Here is a 23,563-nt window from a genome sequence, read left to right as displayed (position 1 = left end):
GAGCCCTCACTCCATCAGCACATGAATAACATAACTGCTTCTGCGGCTCCCAGTGCCACACGGAGCACTACCTGAACAAGAGCCAAAGCATCTCCAGAGATGCCGACAGGGTGGGGTCAGCATGGACTGACACATTCCAGCACCTTCCCTACTGTTTTAGTGGTGCAGCCACAAACACAGGTTTGCCATCTCTCCCTGAAGTGAGACCTTTAGCTTTGGGGGGTGGCATTTTTTGGCAAGAGTGGTGGTTATCCCAGTGGGTTTGAGAGTAAGTTAAGATGGGCCCAATCAGATGATTTCTGATTTAAAGGAGGTCTGTTAGCCCTGCAGTATTGCTCCCTTTAAAATGGGAACTGTGGGAAATCTATAGCTGAATTGATAAATGTTCATTTTCCATGCAACTATTAAAAATATAGCAAAGTAAGCCAGTCAGAGAAAGACAAGTGCCGCATGATCTCACTCATATGTGGAATCTAATGAACAAAAACTGATGAACAAAATAGATCTAAAGACATAGAAGAATTGAACAGACTGTCAAACCTCAGAGTGAAGGTGGGGAGGGTAGGTGGGTGGGAAGAGATCAACCAAAGGACTTGTAGACATATAAGCATAACCCATGGACACAGACAATAGGGCGGTGAAGGCCTGGGGACAGAGCGGGCTAGAAGAGGTCAATGGGGAGAAATAGGGGGCATATAACAATACTTTCAACAATAAAGATTTAATTTAAAAAATAAATAAAAATATATCTACTGTAGACAGCAAAGTAGACCCATATTTGTGACTTCAGAGTTATGCTTTAATTCTGTAAGTTTAAAAGTAGTTGCTTTTATAAGTCAAATCACTAGGTAAACAGTGCACTTCAAAGGTATGCACAAAGGCTTCCTTCCTCTCTCATCCCCACCTAAACATAAAATGGTTGTGAAGACCTCTATGTCACAGGGAATCTTCCTTTCACAGTACTCCAGAGAAAAGAGCTGATGACTCTGAAGTATCGAAATGCCTTCTTTCTCTACTCATTGCCCCAAATATGTTGACTACAAATGACAATCTGGATGTTAGAATATTAGCTATAAAATATATAACCACAAAAATGTTTCCGTTTCAGAAGGAAACAGATGCTGCATCTTTACTGAAAAGTGACCAGCCTACTGGCTGGAATTTGAAAACATATTCCCACTGTTCTGACAGTATTGGTTGCCTCTGGCACCTATCCTGACCAGGACCGGGGATCGAGCAAGTGGGGGTTTTTAGCTGATAAATGCCTCTAAATAACAGTAACAATGTTTTAATAAGTAGGGTTGATTCCGGAGTATCACACGATGCTCCGTAAATTTACATCAAACCTATAACAAGGTGAATTTTGTAAAGTCAAACCTTTGTAAGCACAATGGAGTATGGAGGCTTCTGGCATAAATGTTTTCAAGGTTTTTAAATAGTAAATCATTGAATATCAAAATCAATCTGTTGAAGAAAGTAGTTGCCTTAGTTTATACATACTTTGGTGGTTTAATAATGCATATGTAAATGCCATTTTAATGTGATAATGTCACCTAAATTCTATAAGGATAGAAACTTTGGAATAGCAAATAATTGAACATCTCTGCTCATTTAAAACACTTATTTCATTAGACATACTATACACCACAATTGTGTTCTTCCCAGCTAATTTTAATGTTAATTCCAAAACCCTTAGACATCACTAACTTATTTTTACCACATGAGTACACCCTTCTAAAAAGTGGATAAAATCACACAGATTATTCCTAAATCACTGATCTCAGACATTTTGTTAAATTGTTGAAAGCAAAGAAAAACTTTAAGATAGCACTATTCTTGACTGTGTGCAGGATGGGTAAGGATAGATAATCTCTTCAAATTATAATCCATTAGCGCAATGCTGAAAGTATTCAGCAATTTCTTCCTTATATGTGGAACTCAACACACAACTCTTTTCATCACTTTGAATTTTAAATGGCTCTCAATCATATTCCAAGTTTAAATCACAATTTCTTGTGTGTGTTTTTCCCCTAAATTATTATGACCAAGAACATTATCAATATCCTGAGTATGTTTGAATAAATTCAGTCAGTTAATGCCTTCTTATAAATTAGGACAAAATATGTAAAACTTGAATCGGCCCCTGCCTCAACTGCAGACATCTGGGGACACTTAGGTGGAGACAACATCTCTCTGAACTCTCTAGAGCAATTTTGGAAATGGACTTCACAAGTGGAGATAAAACAATTTGGACTACATTTTGCTATCTCTCCCTAGTTCATCAACTGTCCCAATTTGCCCAGGACTTGAGGGGTTCCCAGGGACATAAGACTTTTAATACTACAACTAAGAAAGTCCCAGGAAAAACAAGTGTTGCTTTTTCTCCAAGTTTACTTTCACCTTTACTTGTTTATATCTACAAATATTTCTGTGATCACAGGTTTTCACTAATAAAAGAACCATGTATGTTCCTTTATCTCAAAGCCCTAAAGTCTGCTGACTTTCTTGTATCCTTACTGAACATTATATCTTTTTTTTAAAAAATATATTTTATTGATTTTTTACAGAGAGGAAGGGAGAGGGATAGAGAGCTAGAAACATCGACCAGCTGCCTCCTGCACACCCCCTACCGGGGATGTGCCCGCAACCAATGTACATGCCCTTGACCGGAATCGAACCTGGGACCTTTCAGTCCACAGACCGACGCTCTATCCACCGAGCCAAACCAGTTTCGGCCTGAACATTATTTCAATGAAAGAAAAAAAAAAACAAAAAACACTAAACCCAGGTAATTTAGAATTCACCTGAAATTTGACCTCTGAGGAGGAAAAAAAAAAAAAAAGCATATAAAAAACTCAAACTATCTCAAACAAGAGACTTAGCCTCCTAAACTTTTTCTGCTACCCCATCTATATTTGGAATGCTGCCCTCGTCCTCAATCCTGCTGCAGTATCTATCTCCCTGTGAATGAAAGCTTGATACAAACCGGCTGACCTTGTGTACAAACATCTTGTCTCCAATTGTCATTGGCTTTCCTTCTAATGGGACTAAAACTCTAGGAAATGACCTGTGCAGGCATTGGTCTGTTGCTTCAAGCAATCGCAGAAGCAGATTTATTTTTCATGAAGTCAAAAGGTCTGCTTTTGCCCTTGATAAACTCTGGCTTTAAAACTCCCATGGATGCCCTGGCCAGTGTGGCTCAGTTGGTTGGAGCATCATCCTGCAAGTGAATTCAATTCCCAATCAGGACACATACTCAGGTGGCAGGCTCGATAGAGAGTTTGGGTATATGTGGGAGGCAACCAATTGATGTTTCCCTCTCACACTGATGTTTTTCTCTCTCTCTTTCTCTCCCTCTTCCTATCTCTCTAAAATCAATAAAAGCATGTTCTTGGGTGAGGATTAAGAAAATAATGAAAAGTAAAAACTCCCATGGACAACTTCAGCTATGTACAACTTCAGTTACCTCAAGGTATGCCACAATATCTTCTAAACAGTGATTATATTAATTGATTTTTAATGTAAAATACAGATAATAAGCCCTGGCTGGTATGGCTAAGTTGGTTGAGGGTTGCCCCATGCACCAAAAGGTCTTCGGTCAGGGCACATGCCCGGGTTGCCACTTGATCCCCAGTGGGGGGCGTGCAGGAGGCAGCCAATTGATTTCTCTCTCTCTCTCTCTCCCTCTCTCTCTCTCTCTCTCTGTCTCTCTCTCATTCTCTATCCCCTTCCTCTCTCTCTAAATCAATAAAAACATATATATTTTTAAGAATACAGATAATAAAGCTTTTGGAATATGGCATTATCACCAAAACTGCATGTAGCTATTCCAAAATTACTCCTAATTAGCATTTCCAAAGCACTGATACTGGGGTTATATGTCATTTAACATGCTTCAAAAACTGCTGTGTTTACAAAATCTAGTATTTTCCTTCAGTATCACTACCTCCTCCCTAATTTTCTTAATGATTATCATTTTCTTTAAACATTTAAAATGGCAAAGTTTACCTCATTGTGTTCCATATAATTGATACAATTTTCTACATATCAATTGACATCTTACATGTCACTGTTCTCATTAGAACCCTTCATAATGAGCATGCCACACCTACATTTAGATAATAATACATCCAGATAATTACATATCTAGGTAATTACTTCAGATTCAGAAGTAAAAATAAAGTGTCATCAGGATAAATTTTTATGTATAGCTCTGTTGTCATTTTAAAAATTAAATTCAATTAAGCAAAGAAGTAGATGTCTGTATTATATAAATTTCAGAAAATGATTTTGAATCATCTCTTTTGTCTATTATAATGTCACCAGTGGCCTGGTGCATGGATTTGTGCACATTGAAAGGAAATTAATTAGAAGAAAGATTTGTGTGGTAATTACATTACTGCAAAAAATTACATGTCAAAATAGTATATATAATATCTATATATATAAAAGACTAAGCGACCAGCTGACTGGCTAGTAGCTATGATGCACAATGACCACCAGGGGGAAGACGCTCAACGCACAGGCATGGAAACATGGAACAGACTGATGAATCTCAGAGGGAAGTGGGATTTGGGGGAGGATGGGAAGAAATTAACCAAAGATCTTATATGCATATTAGAGGCCCGGTACACGGATTCATGCACTGGTGGGGTCCCTTGGCCTGGCCTGTAGAAATTGGGCCAAAACTGTCTCTCTGACATCCCCCGAGGGGTCCCGGATTGCAAGAGGGCACAGGACAGGCCAAGGGACCCCACCAGTGCACAAATCCATGCACTAGACTTCTAGTAGTATTGTAAAATTAAAACATGTGTGTGATTGGCACCAGCAAGAGTTTACGCGAGTCAACATTTATTTTTAAACTAGTGGCCCAGTGCAAATTCATGCACATTGAAGTTAATTAGAAGAAATATTTTAATATGGCTATTCGCCCTTTCTCTATAATAGGAAGTGTCAACCAAATTCATGATTGACAATGACAGATCAAACACACACGTGGGATTGGTGCCAGAGAGAGCTTTATCTATATTGCGCATGCGTGAGTCAACTTAGCCTTTTATAGATATAGAATAAACTTGCTTAATTAGACCTGCTTTCTGATGTAGCTAAACTTTTCCAGCCCAGTGAAGCACCCCAACTTCTCTTTCAGGTAATTGTCAGCAACACAGCAGTAAATATCAACATGAAGCAGATTATTATTGTAGATCATGCAGGGAGAACAGTAAAATATTTAACTGCAGCAGTGTTTGACTATATTCTGCGCAGTGAGAAAACCTGAAGTCATTTTCAAGGTCCACCATTTCTTACTTCTTTTCAGTCAGGTCAAGTTCCTAAGCTTTCTAAATCTCCTTTTTCTGGCTAATGAAAAGAAAATAGGATTCCATCGAGTCTCCTATCTACCTACTCCAGGACTTCTGTGAGGATCAAATGAGATGAGGCATGGGAAAACACTTCACAGACATTTGGTTAAAGTGTGAATGTTTGCACCTGGCTATAAAGCAAGTTGTGTTCCTGGGCTGAAGAAACTGCAAGGAGGCTAGTCCTTAATAGAGAGAGGAAGCCAGGCATTGCTACGTGATGTCATTACCTGGCGCCCACAGCGACTGTTTCCAGGCTGGACTGGGCTGTGGGCTGCATTTTGCACCATGGGGTCTTGGCAGCATCAGCTGCAAACTGGTGGGCTGTCACTCCAGGATGGCAGTGGGGCCTGTCTCCCACTTCGGGGAAGCCAAGTGTTGCTTTGTTGTCACCAGGTCCATGGTGCTGTTTCTCTGTAAATGACCAGTGAGCATCACGGCAGCTCCCCCATTGAGTGTCTTCCCCCAGTGGTCAGTGTGCATCATAGCAACTGGTTGGACAGTCGGACACTTAGCATATTAGTCTTTTATATATAGATTTCCAGTGCACGTCATATGTACCGGACAGTCGGTTGGACAGTCAATGAATAAATTGCAATATAGTTCATGTTGAATGTCAGGAAAAACAACCAAATTCATGATCGACAATGACAGATTGAAACACACACATGCAATTGGTGCCAGTGAGAGCTTTATATGTATTGCGCATGCGTGAGTCAACATTTATTTTTAAATTGCCAGTGTGCCTCATATGTACCTGCTGGTCGGTTGTATGGTTGGTCACTTAGCCTTTTATATAGAGAGAGATGCATTGTGGAGGGGAAAGCATTATTTTAATTACCTATTCATTCTTTTTTTTTCTTTCAATAATTTTTTATTCAGTGCCCATTTTGTACAAGATAGTGTGTTTAGGCAACATAGACGATCTATACTTAGCACTTATAAGAATTTAAGATAAAAGATTATATGTAAGAAAAATAACTGGGTCTTATGATCTTTAAGTCAAAATGAACTTATTTCTAGCAAAGAGAAATTGCCAATGACCTACAAATGTGTTCTGGGCAAATCTTTTCAACCAAGTGGCCTAAATTTCCTGTATGTGAATAAAGGTATTTCCAGCTATGAGATATGTTCAAATACCCTGAATCTGTATAAATATGTGACCATATACGTCATCTACTAAACCAGGATACTTATGAGCATGTAAAGGGAGTGCTTTTAATAATCACTCCAAAATAGCAGGCCTAAACCTAAAAATGTCTTAAACAGTGGATGTGTGTGTGTGTGTGTGTATACATATGTATGATACAGAGTGATGCCACTAACACAGAAATGATATCTTCACTGGCATTAGAATTTGGGCACCACCGCAGCACAACAGAGATATTAATTAGATAGGGGATTCTTATAGCTACTGTGGTCTTACATCTCAAAGTTGCTAAAGCAGCTCTATTAGTAATAGCCTACACTTTTAAAATATCATGTATTCTAATTTCTGATTTGGCCAATGTGTCAGTAGTAAAAATAACATACCCTCCCCTCTGTGCAAAAATAGAGTAAAATTTTAAAAATTCAGATTTCAAGGGCAAAAGATCTTCCCTGTCACTAGGGGGCAGAAGCCATTCAAGTGATGAAGTAAATCAAGCATTTTCCATAAGTAGCTTCAGAGAATTTTAAATGTTTTAGAAAGCCATCCAATTAACAGAATGGGATACTTACTATACAGCTAAACTAAATTTAACAAATTATTTTTGCTTAAACCTAGATACAATTTGTTTGGGAAAACTTTAAAAATCAAATGTGAGAAAATATTACATCAAACATTTTAGGAAACGGAAAAGACTTCAGTTTACTTACAATTGATATCAGAGTCAGTACATAGTGCTGCAAATTCGGCCCATGATGATGAACCATTTTAGCGTCAGCTGTCACCATAACTTCCACGTATCTTGGATATGATAAAAACCGTTTTCTCCTGGAATGTAATTGACTTTTTTCATTTTCCAGTGACACATTTTTTGAAGGGTGTCCTAAAACTATTTCTGTTTTAAGATCTTCATTCATGTTGCTGTAGTTATGAAAAGGTAAAGTGGTTTTCTTTATTTGACTTTCTGGGGGAAAAAGAATATAATGTGCAGTCATTAAGTTATGTGACTAAAATATGGAGCAAAATAAAATAGTCAAAAATATGTAATACTTACACATCTGCTTCCAATGTGAAACAATAAAAGGACATAACTTACTATTTAAAACAATGTTCTACAGCATTATCATGAGCATTACTGCTCACAGTAAAAAAATGTTCATATTTTCATGGATTGCACTATGAAAACTGTGACTAAGTCTTACTAAAACTTATCTAAACCTATGAGTATTCAAAAATATTTTGAGAACATTATGCTAAGTGAAATAACTCAGTCAAAAAAAGCTAAGAACTATATGATTTCACTCATATGTGGAATATTCGTGAACACAAATGAGGCACAGGCAAGCCTTGGATTGCAGCTGCCCAGCCACCCAGGGCCGCCCGAGGCTCAGGTAACCAGGGCCGGCCGAGGCTTGCGCTGCCGGCAGTAGCAGCAGCAGAGGTGTGATGGGGCGTCACCTTCCCCTGATCACCAGGTTGTCTCCGTCCCTGAGGGCTCCTGGACTATGAGAGGAGGCAGGCTGAGGGTCCCTCCCAGTCCAGTGCATAAATTTTCATGCACCAGGCCTCTAGTATATTTATAACATTTTATATAATGAGCAAAAAAGTTAAGGAAGCACACACCTCAAAGTTTTTTAGCTGTATTAGACAGGTGTAACTGAAGAGGGGGATAGTAAAACTATCAAACTATTGCCCTGGCCGGTGTGGCTCAGTTGGTTGAAACACTGTCTCATGCACTGAAGGGTCTTGGGTTTAATTCCCGGTCAGATACACAGGTTACAGATTCAGTTCCCAGAGATCCAGTCTCTCTCTCTCTCTCTCTCTCTCTCTCCCTCTCTCTCTCTCTCTCTTTTCCACTCTCACATCCTCTCTCTCTAGAATCAACGAAAAACATATCCTGGAGTGAGGACTTAGAAAAAAACAACTATCAAACTCTTTTTCAGTGCCCTTTAAATCATTGTAATGAACTTGTTTTATTACTGTAATTTTTAATTATAATATTTTTAAAACAGCATCTATAACTATTTTACAAGCTAAACATTTAATTTCATTACCTTTTTTATGTTTATACTTAAGCAGAGTAACAAATGCTGAAGTGACCTTTCCAAATACCCTAAATAAATGTGCATATTCAAAGCTCATTTGCCAATTCAATTACATCATCTCATGCAATGGTTGTCTATTTATGTTCCATCAAGTCAAATGCTAAAATGATTTCTTATCTTTTTTAATAACAACTGTCAAATAAACCAAAACTAATTTAGACCAAAATAAATCATGAACATCATGCAACAACAATAATCAGTGAATATAATCCTCATGATAGCATACTGTATTCTGAAATGCAAGGAGTTTGTTAAAAGTTAATAATCCATAAGAATATAAATTACTAAAAATTGTTAAACAATAATGTAATTAAAAACATGTAATTCTACTTAAATTTCCCACACCTTAGAGGGAAAAAATGCTGTAATACATGTCATTCAATAGAATTTAAAAATACCTCTGCATTTATTTAAGAAAAAAATAAATTGGACATTCTGATCAACTTAGTTTCGGGAATTTGTGCTCCTCGACATATGCTGTTCAAAAGTGATTTATTCAATGTACCATTAAGTTCAGTCAACAATCCTTCCATAGCAAGACTTTCTTGATAATGAGGGCAGTATGTTGATTTACATTCTGGCATGATCTCCTTGTCTCATTGCCGATGGGCTCTTGGATGAGCACGCGTCTAGCATACCATACCATTAACATGAAACAGCTACCAGCCACTCTCCTAGACCAAGAATCTGATTGGCATGCTTGAACAAATTTCTTTAAGCTACAATAGGATCCTGTGCCAACTTTGAGAATTACAATGCATGAAATGAGGCTCTTAATTATATTCTGTCACAGAGTGGTACTCGAAACTTGGCCTTAATTCTCCATCAGTGGCCTGGAACTGAGCTAGAATTGACATTAGAACTGAACATGATATAAATCTAACTATCTCTGTACTTATGGCTTAAGGATTTAATGACAATATAAATACCTAACATAGCTGGTTACTTATTTTAGATGTCGTTAACTGTTATAGTTTTCTCCTGCATCCCTTCACTCATTTCTCACCATCATGGGAAGAAATTATCATTAACATATCTACTTTATAGATGGGAGAAAGTATAAAAAGGGAATCCCTGCTTTGTGGAAAAAAATGTTATAGAATATAATTAGAAGCCCATAATTCCACTTGAAAATCCTATCAGCACCTCATACTCAAAATTGACAAAACTCAATATATCATTTTCTTCTCCTATTCCCAGTTTCCCTATTTCTACAACTATGAGCAATAATCTCCTAATATCCATAACTAATACTAAACTGTATATTACCATGGGGTTCTTCTTTATTCTTTGTATATGGTCACCAAGTTTTTTCCATTTCTCCTTCAAAACATCCCTAATATTGCACCTGTTGTCAACAATGCCCTTGCCTCTAAATTCATTCAGGTCTTTTTCACCTATTATTAGAATCATGAGTGCAAAATTAGACATAAAGTCTCCCAAATAGTCTCACCATCTTCAGTCTCTTATCCCTCCTGTTCATCCTATGTTTACATCCAGAAAAGATTAATTTTTAAGAATATATCTTTTATCTCACCTTAATTTCCATGGATTCTCATTGCCCATAAGATGAAGTTCAAACCCCTGACCACCACCAGCTCACCACTAAACATGCTCATCACCACCACTACCATCAAGCTATAAACCCTCTAAATACTGAGAGCACTGTTGGACAATGTGTCCTGCCCTAGTAAGTGCTCAATAAATGTTGATGAAAAGGAGCAAAAAGGATTAAGAGGAAGAAAGACAGAATGATGAAAGTTGGGAGATGGGTAAAAGGAAGAGAGAGAGGGAGACTGAAGAAATGAATATACTGAGGAACAAGGCAAAGGAAGGTTTATCAGACCAGAACTTCAAGGTAAGTGTAATACTAATTGTAATATACAACCACAGCAATCCAAAGATGAAGAGGTTGCCTTGGATTTTCCTGATATGAAATATAAAATTCCTTCTGGTCTCTGTAGAGGCCAGAATTGATACTAATACTCTGTATTTCACCAGATGAGAAAACAGATTTTATACCTGTCCAATAGCATGTAACCACCCATTCTAAACATGAGGGCATTAAATCAAATGAAGCATATTCTAGACCAGGAGTGGGGAACCTTTTCTCTGCCCAGGGCCACTTGGATATTTATTAACATCACTTGCAGGCCATACAAAATTATCAACTTAAAAATGTGCTTGCTATATTTGGTCAGATATTTAATTAACTCACCCTTATAGCCTTGGCCATGCTAGACCAAATGATTTTTCGGGCCTTATACGGCCTATGGACTGGATATTCCACATCCCTGTTCTAGACTATCAACATTTCAAACCACTTGTTAAATGCTCAACAAGACTCCCAGCTCAAAGAACTGGCTGTGCTTTGAAATAAACAATCATATCAGATATACTGTGAAACCTAACTTATGTTTTCTTATTATTTAAACTGTTTTCTGTATTTATTATATGCCCTATATTGCCACATTGAATTTTGTTACTAATACTACTATTGCCAATAACAAACACAGTACTTAATGAGTGTTTGCTATGTACCAAGTACTGGTACACTTCATTTAAATTATCTTCTTTACTATTAACAACTCTATAATGTAGATATTATTATTCTCACTTTGTACATGAAGAAAATGAGGAACAGGAAGGTTAAATAAACTGTCCATGGTCACTTAATAAAATATAATTTGGAACCTATTAAGTTTTTAAAACAACAGTATTCTATGGCAAAACTTCTGAAAATCTATAGTCCTCTATGATTGGTCAATATTATTAGAAATCTCAACCACTCTTACAGAATTGTGGCACAGAGCTTATAAAATGCTTCATGTTAAAGACATTCACAAGTTAATAATTAGAACTGCACCTACTGCTACTAATTGTGCAGAAGATTGTGGACTTGCCTGTGGTCAGCTGAAACTTGAAACAACATAAAAGAATCATTACATCATTAGTCCTTATTGCATCCCTGAATCAGTCACTATTACAGTGCAGATTTTGAAACGGATGTGACACAGGTTACATGAAATTTCATCAGCCACCAACTAAGTGGCATAACAAAGAAATGAATTCAGATTTCCTCAATATCAGTTATTACATTGCATGACTCTTCTAAAGGTCATATGTGGTAATACATGTAGAATGTGAAGAATTTAGTAAGCAGGATCATAATGGAAAATGCTGCCTCCTCCAAAACTAAAAGAGGAACTAGCTACTCATATTCATGAAAATATGGGTCTAGTTCTCCTTGCATTACAGAAATATAGAGCTGAGTCAAGATTTGAATATAAATCCATTTATTTTTTCCCCTGCACATTTTTTTCTATTTCTTTTTCCCCCCTTTTTAAAAAATTAATTGGGATAACACTGGTTAAAAAATTATATGGGTATCAAGTGCACAACTCTACGATACATCATCTATACACTGTATTGTTTGTTCACCACCCCAAGTCAAATCTCCATCCATCACTATTTCCCCCCATACCCTCCTCCACTTCCCCCAATCACCTCCTCCCGGCAATCACCACACTGTTGTCCATGGATATAAATACATTTAGCTCTACGATGCACAGACTTGAGAAAAATCTGCTACTGTCCTATCACTCTAATGGCCTTAAAAGAAAAAAAAGAAAAAAAGGAGGGCACTGGAAACCTCCCAAATTACTCCCATTATTCCTACATCCAATAAGAAATTCTAGTTCCTTTTGCAAAGTGTGCTAAAAGGGCAAAGAGCACACTGGTCAAGTATTACAGAGTAAATACCCTTTCTTCCACATTCTCAAGAATCCAACCCAGGGGGATTGCTCTAAAGATATGTAAGATAGATTTGCCTAATAAGCTGAATCAAGGATTCTTGCTCAGATCATGAGTTGAAAATAAGCACACATTCATTAATAAATTCAAAACTGTTAACATTTCTTTCTTAGGTGAGAAGAAATATTCACTAGCTGTCTCTTTCCAGCTTTTGGCTTCCCAACCTCTCCACTGGAAGAGTATAGAAGGGGAACTGTGTATCCCTTTGCACTTTGCAAAGTGCTTTCCACATCTTCAAATCCTATTCTTTGTCAGAAAATCTAAGCAAAATGAGACTAAGACAAACTAGCCAAATAATAAAAGTTAGGTGACTTTAGATGGACAATTGTACATATAACAATGTGATACTCCAAACTCCCACTCTAGTACTTCTTGAAAAGATGTTTTAAAATCTTATAAGGTAAATTCTTTCTTTAAAAAAAAAATCAGTTATTCAGAATTCATGCTTAGCACATCTAGTAAGCTTATTTTGCAAGTGTGTGTGGCTGCTGAAGTTAGAATATAGCTTAACGTTATTAAAACTGAAACAGTACAAGACTCTACCTACCTATCTTATCTTGTTACTAGAGGCTTGGTGCATGGATACCTGCACCAGTGGGGTCCCTAAGCCTGGCCTGCGCCCTCTCACAATCCGGGGCCCCTCAGGTCGGACTGCCAGTTTCAGCCCAATCCTAGCCTGCAGGAATCCAGCAGAAACTGGCAGTCCGACATCCACCGAGGGATGTAGTAGTGCATGAAGCAGCAGGCAACCAGGGAGGAGCCCGAGCCAGGCACTGTGCTGCTCCCGCTCATCCTGGCCCCACTGTGCTCACCAGCTGTGAGCCCAGTGTCTGGCACCCGTCAGTAAGCTGAGCGGCATGCTCTCTGCGGCAGCACACTGACCACCTGGGGACAGCTTCTGCGTTGAGCACCTGCCCCCTAGTGGTCAGTGCACATCATAGCAACTGGTCAAATGGTCAACTGGTCGAACAATTGACCAGTCACTTAGGGTTTTATATATATAGACTAGAGGCCTGGTGCATGAAAATTCATTCACTGGAGGTGGGGGTCCCTCAGCCCAGCCTGCCCCCTCTCGCAGTCCAGGAGCCCTCAGGGGTGGGAGGTGACCCAGCGATCAGGGGAAGGCGACGCCCCCATCACACCTCTGCTGCTGCCCCTGCTGGCAGCGCAAGCCTCGGCCAGCCCTGGTTACCTGAGCCTTGGGCAGCCTTGGGCGACTGGGCAGCCGACATCTGAGGTTTGCCTGCACCTCGGGCTGGCCCTGGGTGGCTGGGGGGCTGAGAGGACTGGGGGACTCCGGAGGCAGGCGCGCGGGGCTGGCCTGGTCGTGCCGCTGCCTGCTGCCCCGGCGGGGCTGAGGGGACTAGATGCCACCATCTTGTGGCTGTAGGCACCACCATATTTGAGGGCGTGGCAGCAATTAGCATATTCCCTCCTTATTGACTGCGGGCGCCACCATCTTTGAGGGCATAGCATTCAATTAGCATATTCCCTCCTTATTGGCTGTAGGCGCCACCATCTTTGCGACAGCGTGAGGGTCAATTAGCATATTCCCTCTTTATTAGATAGGATTTTTGATGAGCCTTCAGGGCAGTTCATTTCTAAAATATATCCACTTACTATGATTTAACAGAAAATATAACTCCCTTTGTTCTCCAGACTTTCACAAGGTTGCTCCTGAGCTAGAAGAGCTCCCACATTATCTGACAATCTGCCTCACGTATGTGTAATAATTCCCAAAATGCTTTGAGGTCCTTTTAAGTACTAAGCACCCTCAAAATGCAAAGTCAGTTTCAAGTGGGAATTTACAAATATTATAATCTCTCTATTTGCTCTATCAATTCAAGTTTTGGTATAAGACTATTTTTCCACACAAAGTAACTTGTTTAAATCAGTGAGCATTTCCTATTATGTTATTAACGATAACTTCTGTTATTTTTATTGAGTATTTTTAAAACTAAGTTATAACTCATAAAAATCTAAAATGTAATCTAAGCTTAGACTCTAACTCACTCTTTATTCTAATGTTACTCCAGCCATTATAATTGACTTCTCCAGCTCCTGTAATTCCTAAAACAGCTTTTGACTGAAAATAGAATTCTCATGTGAAATACTCTTCTAACTATTAATATTTGCTTAACAGATTTTAAAAAATAAGAAAAAAGTATTTTCCAAAATAAATTTAACATTGAAAAGCTTAGTTCTAATTAAAAGCCCTCACTAAATGAATATAAAATGTTAAAAATAAAAATACTATGTTATCATAGTAGCATTAATATCTTTATTGTGGAATCAGTTTTTGTCCACATTGCTTTTGTCAGCTTTTATCAAGGGCACTATTTTTTAGTTTTTGACAAAAGTGAGGAAAAAATCAAACTCTAAGATCACTGATAGATTGAACTTTTATTTTCAAGTGGGCATTTTGTTATTTGATTTTATGCTACTACAGCGCAGAATAAAACACCACCTTTTAAAAGAATGTTTTTGTCAATCTTACCACCATGTTCATCTAACATCCAGGCACATTTGTGTATATACAAAAGAAGTTGCAGACTACAGACTCGCAGGTCAGACTGAGGGAGTTTTTCCCCTTCGGAGGTCTGGCTCTCTTCCAAGGAAGAAAAGCCCACGGAAGCAGCCTGCTCGGGGGAGATCCAGAGGTCTGGATGTTCTCTCCATGAAATAGTGTGTCTGTCGCCTGACCTGGCAATGGGCCCGACTCTCACTCCCGCAGTAATGATCTTCCCCAAGTGAGGAATATGGACCATCATCATCCTTGTGCAGCTTTCCCTGGCATGCGTACTCATTGTGAGAGCAGCCCCGTCTGTCTCCGTGTCTTTAAATAGGGCTGCTTTTGAATGCTGCAATACTGAATCAGATTCTAATTGCAAATAATTAAAATCTTTGCTTCCTCTTCAGGAGGAAAGCATCACATGGCTAAGCAGGAGGGAGCCAGAGATTAACATTTACTTCACTAAGCATTTGCAATTAAGTTGTGTTTGCTAGAACAACCAGAGGAAAACTATAAAATGAGCTATATGGCTGATTAATGATCTAATACCTTAGATAGAAAGTTTCACATTTTATTGCTCCTCATAAATATATTGAGTTATTTTTCACTTCTGTCCTTTACCTGATGAGTAAATCTAAAAGGCTATTGAGTGTATAAAATAAAAATGATAACATCCTTATGCAGCCCACATACTATGGCCCATTATTTTAATCAGTCTCTTCCAATAGGCACTAATTTTCTTTGCTCTTTTCCTATACAACCAGAGAAAAATTTAAACCAAATTCACTCATAAACATTGATATACAAATGGTGAGAACCCAAGGTGGACTTGCCATGTGAAAATCAATTGGCTGAACAAAGGGAAAAATACATGTTCGCCTCATGCAGAGGAAAAGGGTTTTGATAAAATTCAGTATCCATTCATAATAAAAATTATTAACCTAGTAATTTAGGGGAACTTCCTTAATCATCTAAAGGGCACCTAAGAAAAACCAACAGACATTGTCTATATCAAAAAAGGTTGAAAGCTTTCCTTTTAAAATTCATGATGAGGTAAGAATTTTCACTACTGCCATTTTCATTCACTGTTGTTTTAGAAGTCTTAGTCAGTGCAATAAAGAAAAATAAATAAAAGATTGAAAGATTAGAAGGGAAAAAATAACTGTCTACATGATGTTCACATACAAAATCCAAAAGTATCAATACATAAACTATTAGAATATATGAGCAAAGTTGAACATAAGTTCAATATAAGAAAAATCCCTGCATCTGTATGTAGAAGTAATAATTCAAAAATGCAATCTATATATATATAAAAGCCTAAACGACTGAATGACCAGTCACTATGACACACACTGACCACCAAGGGGCAGATGCTCAACACACAAGCTGCCTCCTGGTGGTCAGTGCACTCCCACAGCGGGAGCGCCGTTCAGCTGATGGACCCGTCCTGGCGGCCCACCAGCCCAGAGCAGCCACTCACTCCCTCAGTAGTCCTGTAGGTCCAATCTCCAGAGAATAGGCCAAGCACCAACGGACGAATGCTGCTAGCACGATCCCAACAGTGTCGCTTGCCTCCTGGAAGTCAGCCGAGGCCGAGGCCGAGGCCGCTTCCCCTCCCTAGACACTCCACAAGGAAGAAAGGATATAAAAGCGGCTGCCAGGAGGCTTCTGACAACCGGCTCGAACATCAGTGGGATGGATCCGGATCCTGGGCCAGCAAAGGCATCCCACCACCCACCCGGAGGGCCGATCACTTCCTGGCCTCCCTCCCCCCTAACCCTCCCAGGGACCCCACCCATGCACGAATTCATGCACTGGGACTCTAGTTTTAACCTTTTGCACTCGGATGTCGAGTGTGACTTGACACGGTTAGCATTGGTAGCAGGAATTGAGAAAAAAGCAAGCGAGTGCAAAGGGTTAAATAACAGATCACTTACAATTAAAAACTGACTAAATATCCAGGAAGAAATATAAATAATGTGGGAAATTAAGGCAAAATGGATAATATACCATATTGATGGGTTGGAAGACACATTTTAAAGATGTCATTTCACCAAATTAATCTATAGAGTCAATAAAATTCATTCATATTATTTTCCTTTTATGGAAACCAACAAGCTGATTCTAAAATTTATATGTAAATGCAAAGGTTCAAGAATATCCAAGACAAACTGATGGCTGCAAGATGGGAGTGGGTATTGTGGACTGGGTGAAAAAAGTGAAGGGATTAAGAAGTTCAAATTAATAGTTACAAGATGGTTATGAGGATGTAAAGTACAGCATAGGGAATATAGTCAATACTATTGTAATAACAATGTATGTTGCCAACTGAGCACTTGAATTATCAGGGAGACCACTTTGGAAATTTTAGGGTCTAACCATATGCAATACACTTGAAACTAATATAAAATAATATTGAATGTCAACTGTAATTTTAAAAAAAGAATAACCAAGATAATCTTGAAGAACAAAGCCAAGGGCTTCTTCTACTACATTTCAAGACTTACAATCCTACCTAATTAAAGAGTAATATGCAAATTGACCCTAACTCCACCACACCCACAAGCCACGCCCACCAGCCAATCAGGAGCAAATAAACCCAACCAAGATGGCTACAGCCACAGGGAGCAGGAGGGAGGCTTGGGTTTCCCCAGTAACAAAGGAAGCCAAGCTTTCTGCCTGCCATTGCAGGCCTAAGCCTCCACTCAAGGCTACAAAGTTTCAATTATAGAAGGTAAACAAATCCAAACAGAAATGGCAGCAGCCACTGAGCTGGAAAGAGCAGGAGGCTAGGGTTGCCCCCCGCAATGGAGGAAGCAAAGCTTCTGCAGCCCTGGCTGGCCTAGGCCTCCACTCCAGGCTACAAAGTTTCAATTATAGAACACAAACCCCAAAAGAAATGGCTGCCGGCCACGGAGCAAGCAGGAGGCTTGGCTCCCCTCCAGGCTACAAAGTTTCAATTGTAGAAGGTAAATAAATTCCAGATACCAGGGCCTCAGCTTGGGTCGCCAGGGGGCATGGCCGGCCTGCAAACCACCACAGGCCCTTCATCCAGGCCGCCCCACACCCCAAGGGAACCCCCACCCTGATCCGGTATACCCTTCAGGGCAAACCAGCTGGCCCCCACCCGTGCACCAGGCCTCTATCCTATCTAATAAAAGAGTAATATGCAGATTGACCATCATTCCAACACACAATATGGCTGCCCCCATGTGGTCAAAGATCCTGCCCCCATGTGGACACAAGATGGCCAGCAGGGGAGGGCAGTTGGGGGGGACCAGGCCTGCAGGGGAGGGCAGTTAGGGGTGACCAGGCCTGCAGGGGAGGGCAGTTAGGGGTGAACAGGCTGGCAGGGGAGCAATTAGGCATCAATCAGGCTGGTGGGGGAGTGGTTAGGGGGTGATCAGGCTGGCAGGCAGAAGAGGTTAGGGGCAATCAGGAAGGCAGGCAGGCGAGCAGTTGGGAGCCAGCAGTCCTGGATTGTGAGAGGGATGTCGACATCCCTTGAGGGGTCCCAGATTGGAGAATGTGCAGGCTGGCCTGAGGAATACCCCCCACCCTTCCCCCCCCCATGCACGAATTTCGTGCACCGGGCCTCTAGTAGAGCTATAATATTTTAAGGCAGTTTTGGCGCAATGAGTTAAAATAGGCCAGAGGAAGAAACGACAATGTCTAAAGCAGATCCACAGGCAGGGATACTTATCTGAATAAATGTTATATTCACTAAACATTTTTAATTCCTATGAAATATTTCAATTAACTTTTACAAAATTAGGTTTCATTGACTATGTTTTGATAGTTTTATGAAGTTCACTATTTTTGGATTTTTCAAAAGAAATAATCAAAGTTTGAAATTGATACATTGAGTTCCTTTTTCAAACAAGTATTTTATTTCATTTTATTTAATGCTATATCTCAAAGTTTAATATATCGCCTTTTTAAAATGAAGGTTTTCACAACAGGATTAGTCCCAATAAAGAGGCCTAAAGATAGTTCATCTAACTGTCCTTTATAATATCTTAGTTTTATAACTTTTATTCATACAAATATTCTTGAACCTATTTTAAACCACACAACATTTAAGGTCACCGATCATTCCTAGTTTGCAAACTTCAATAATCAGCTCCAAACCATGGTCTTTGAATTCTCAATACAACTTAGCCAATTAATTAGTCCTACCTTATTGAAAATATTTCTTCACTAGGCTTTGGGGAATAAATTTCTCAATTGTCTTACTATCCCCCTTGCCTCCACTTTTCAATCTCCTAATTTTCTCCTCATCTCTCCAACTACTAAACATTGACATGCCCCATAGTTAATCCTTGGACATTTTTCTCTTCTATATCTAATCCATTCCCTATAAAACTTCAAACAGCCTTCTATCTTTAAATATAATTTATATTCTAACTCCTAAATTGTTATCTCAAGCTCAGACCACCATAATGACCTTCCAACTCATGTATTCTATTGTCTACTTGACTTTTCCTCCCTTTAGATTTCTAATTGGCACCTCAAACTTAAAATGTCCAAAACCTACTCCTGATACTCCTTCCTAAGTTTGTGGTTCCCACAGACTCCCCAATCTCAGTAAATGACAACTCCATCTTTCCAGTTGCCCTGGGAGGAAAGGGAGAACCATCTTCGAATACTCTGTGACAACTCTCTTACTCTCAACCTCAACTCCTGCCCTCACCCACCCACCTATCAGTTTGATCATCAAAACGGACAGTGTCAGGCCACTTCTCACTAACTTCATGGCTACCACCCTGATTCAAGACCTCATCATTTCTCAACATGATTATTTCAGTATCCTCCTAACTCTCTTTGCTTATGCCCTTGTTCTACCAGTCTTTTCTTTATCCAACAAAATGAATAATCCCTTTATAACATAAGCCTTTCACCCGGCTAGCATGGTTCAGTGGTTGAGCATCAAGAACCAAGAAGTCATGTTTGAATTCCCTGTCAGGACACATGCCCTGGTTTCAGGGTCAATCCCCAGTGAGGGGCATGCAGGAGGCAGCCAATCAATGATTCTCTCTCTCTTCCTCTCCGTTCCTCTCTGAAATCAATAAAAATATATATTTTAAAAAAGAATGTGAAAAATGAAATAAAATGTAACCTTTTACTTTAAGAAACATGAACACAAAATCTTAAAATTAATAGGAGGGATAGCACAGGCATATAACAAATTTAAAAGCAATGCAAGATAGTGTAAATTATATGCAGAAAGAATAAATATGTCCCCTAAGTTGTTAGATAGTCTTTGAACAGTGGTGACAAAGCCTACACTCTTAATATTATTACATTGTGAGCAAGTACATTAACCACAGGAGAATAAAATACAAATTATAAAACAATTGAATAGAAATTTTCAGTAAAGAGTCTGTAATAAGATACAATTGGCAAAAGAGCTAAAAACTAATGACTCCATTCACATTTTAATCTCAGTAAGTGGAGAGTACCTTAAGTATTTAAATAAACACATTTAGAGCAAAGGATTTTTTTTAATTTCTTTATTGATTAAGGTATTACATATGTGTCCTTATTCCCAAATTACTCTCCACCCCCACCCCCAATGCATTCCTTTACCCCCCTGTTGTCTGTGTCCATTGATTAGCCTTATATGCATGCATATAAGTCCTTTGGTTGATCTCTCCCCCTTACCCCAACTGTCCCCTACTTTTCCTGAGGTTTGACGTTCTGATCGATGTTTCTCTGTCTCTGGATCTGTTTTTGTTCATCAGTTTATGGTGTTCATTATATTCCATAAATGAGTGAGATCATGTGATATTCTTTCTCTGCCTGGCTTATTTCACTTAGCATAATGCTTTCCAGCTCCATCCATGTTGTGGCAAATGGTAAGAACTCCTTTTTTACCGCAGCGTAGTATTCCATTTTGTAGATGTACCACAGTTTTTTAATCCATTCGTCTGCTGATAGACACTTAGGCTATGGTGAATTGTGCTGCTATGAACATAGGGGTGCATGTGTTCTTTCTGATTCGTGTTTCTAGTTTCTTGGGATATATTCCTAGAAGTGGGATCACTGGGTCAAAGGGGAGTTCCATTTTTAGTTTTTTGAGGAAACTCTATACTGTTCTCCACAGTGGCTGCACCAGTCTGCATTCCCACCAGCAGTGCACGAGGGTTCCTTTTTCTCCACATCCTCGCCAGCACTTGTCATTTGTTGATTTGTTGATGATAGCCATTCTGACAGGTGTGAGATGGTACTCATTGTTGTTTTGATTTGCATCTCTCCAATGATTAGTGACTTTGAGCAGGTTTTCATATGTCTCTTGGCCTTCCTTCTGTCTTCTTTCAAAAAGTATCATTTAGGTCAGTTGCCCATTTTTTGATTGGGTTGTTTATCTTCCTTTTGTTAAGTTGTATGAGTTCCCGGTAAATGTTGGAGATTAAAAATTATTGGTGATATCATTGGCAAATATGTTCTCCCATGCAGTGGGCTTTCTTGTTGTTTTGTTGATGGTTTCCTTTGCTGTGCAAAAGCTTTTTATTTTGATGTAGTCCCATTTGTTTATTTTCTCTTTAGTTTCCATTGCCATAGGGGAGGTATCAGTGAAGAAATTGCTTCGGCATATGTCTGAGATTTCGCTGCCTGTGGATTCCTCTAGTATTTTTATGGTTTCCCGTCTTATGTTTTTTTTGTTTGTTTTTTTCAAGATGTCACAGGTCTGAAATGAGGCTGAGCCACCGGGAGGCGCAGCTCTTTGGACTCCCCTGCGGTTCCTGTTGCATTCACTCATATCCTGGCGGCACTCCCGTCTTATGTTTAAGTCCTTGATCCATTTTGAGTTTATTTTTGTGTATGGTGTAAGTTGGTGGTCTAGTTTCATTTTTTTTGCATGTATCTGTCCAATTTTCCCAACACCATTTATTAAAGAGACTGTCTTGACTCCATTGTATGTTCATGCCTCCTTTGTCAAATATTAATTGAGCATAGTGGTTCTGGTCGGTTTCTGGGTTCTCTATTCTATTCCATTGGTCTATATGTCTGTTCTTGTGCCAGTACCAGGCAGTTTTGAGAACAGTGGCTTTGGAATACTATTCGGGGTCTTTTTTTTATTCCAGATGAATTTTTGGAAAGTTCGTTCTAGGTCTGTGAAATATGCCGTTGGTATTTTAATGGGAAGTGCACTGAATTTATAGATTGCTTTGGGTAGTATGGACATTTTGATGATGTTGATTATACCAATCCATGAACACGGTATGTTCTTCCATCTGTTTTTGTCTTCCTCTATCTTTTTTTTCAGTGTCCTGTAGTTTTCCGCATATAGGTCTTTTACCTCTTTAGTTAAGTTTATTCCTTGGTATCTTAATTTTTTTGGTGTGATGATAAATGGGATTGCTTTTTTAGTCTCTCTTTCTGTAAGTTCACTATTGGTGTATAGAAATGCCATAGATTTCTTGGCGTTAATTTTGTATCCTGCTACATTGTTGAATTCATTTATTAAGTCTAATAATTTTTTGATGGAGTCTTTAGGGTTTTCTATGTACAGTATCATGTCATCTGCAAATAAGGACAGTTTTACTTCTTCTTTTCCAATTTGGATGCCTTTTATTTCTTCTTCTTGTCTAATCGCAATGGCTAGTACTTCCATCACTATGTTGAACAGGAGTGGTAAGAGTGGGCATCCCTGTCTTATTCCTGTTCTTAGGGGAAATGGTTTTAGTTTTTGCCCATTGAGTATGATGTTGGCTGTGGGTTTGTCATATATGACTTTTATTATGTTGAGGTATGATCCTTCTATTCCTAACTTGCTGAGAGTTTTTATCAAGAAAGGGTGTTGGATTTTGTCAAATGCTTTTTCTGCATCAATTGATATGACTATGTGATTTTTATCTCTCAGTTTGTTTATGTGATGTATCACGTTTAGTGATTTGTGAATATTGTACCATCCTTGCATCCCTGGGATAAATCCTACTTGGTCATAGTGTATGATCTTTCTGATGTACTGCTGGATCCGATTTGCTAGAATTTTGTTGAGGATTTTGGCATCTATGTTCATGAGGGATATTGGCCTCTAATTCTCTTTCATTGTGTTATCTTTATCTGGTTTTGGTATTAGGGTGATGCTGGCTTCATAGAAGGAGCTTGGAAGTGTTCATTCCTCTTGAATTTTCTGAAATAGTCTGAGGATAGGTTTTAGTTCTTCCTTGAATGTTTGGTAAAACTCCCCTGTGAAGCCATCTGGCCCCGGGCTTTTGTTTGCTGGAAGCATTTTAATGACTGCTTCAATTTCTTCCATAGTTACTGGCCTATTGAGATTTTTAGATTCTTCCTGATTGAGTTTTGGAAGGTTGTATTTTTCTAGGAATATGTCCATTTCCTCCAGGTTGTCCAGTTTGTTGGAATAGAGTTGTTCATAATATTTTTTTTACAATCCTTTGTATTTCAGTGGGGTCTGTTGTTATTTCTCCTCTTTCATTTCTGATTTTATTTATTTGGGTCCTCTCTCTGCTTCTTGGTGAGCCTGGCTAGAGGTTCATAAATCTTGTTTATCCTTTCAAAGAACCAACTCTTGGTTTTGTTGACCTTTTGTATTGTGTTTTTTTTTTTTTTTTTTTTTTTTTTTGTCTCTATGTTGTTTATCTCCGCTCTGGTCTTT

The 23,563-nt window shown here is 38.9% G+C and overlaps 1 protein-coding gene and 1 non-coding gene across 2 annotated transcripts in view; both read right to left on the bottom strand.

Annotated features, from left to right (window-relative positions):
• The window catches only part of ADAMTS20 (ADAM metallopeptidase with thrombospondin type 1 motif 20), a 176,770-nt gene that overhangs the window by 123,297 nt on the left and 29,910 nt on the right, over positions 1 to 23,563 (bottom strand). The window contains exon 4 of the mRNA XM_054718477.1: positions 7,215 to 7,468. Coding sequence (XP_054574452.1) covers positions 7,215 to 7,468 — 254 coding nt within the window. The remainder of the gene's footprint in view (positions 1 to 7,214; positions 7,469 to 23,563) is intronic.
• LOC129149918 (small nucleolar RNA SNORA14) lies at positions 21,616 to 21,736 on the bottom strand. The gene has a single exon (XR_008556707.1). It is a non-coding gene; the product is annotated as a small nucleolar RNA SNORA14 (small nucleolar RNA).

The sequence above is a fragment of the Eptesicus fuscus genome, chromosome 7, assembly GCF_027574615.1.
Source record: "Eptesicus fuscus isolate TK198812 chromosome 7, DD_ASM_mEF_20220401, whole genome shotgun sequence".
Lineage (NCBI taxonomy): Eukaryota > Metazoa > Chordata > Mammalia > Chiroptera > Vespertilionidae > Eptesicus > Eptesicus fuscus.
The sequence above is the reverse complement of the archived record's forward strand: the minus strand, read 5'-3'. Positions and strand labels throughout refer to the sequence as shown.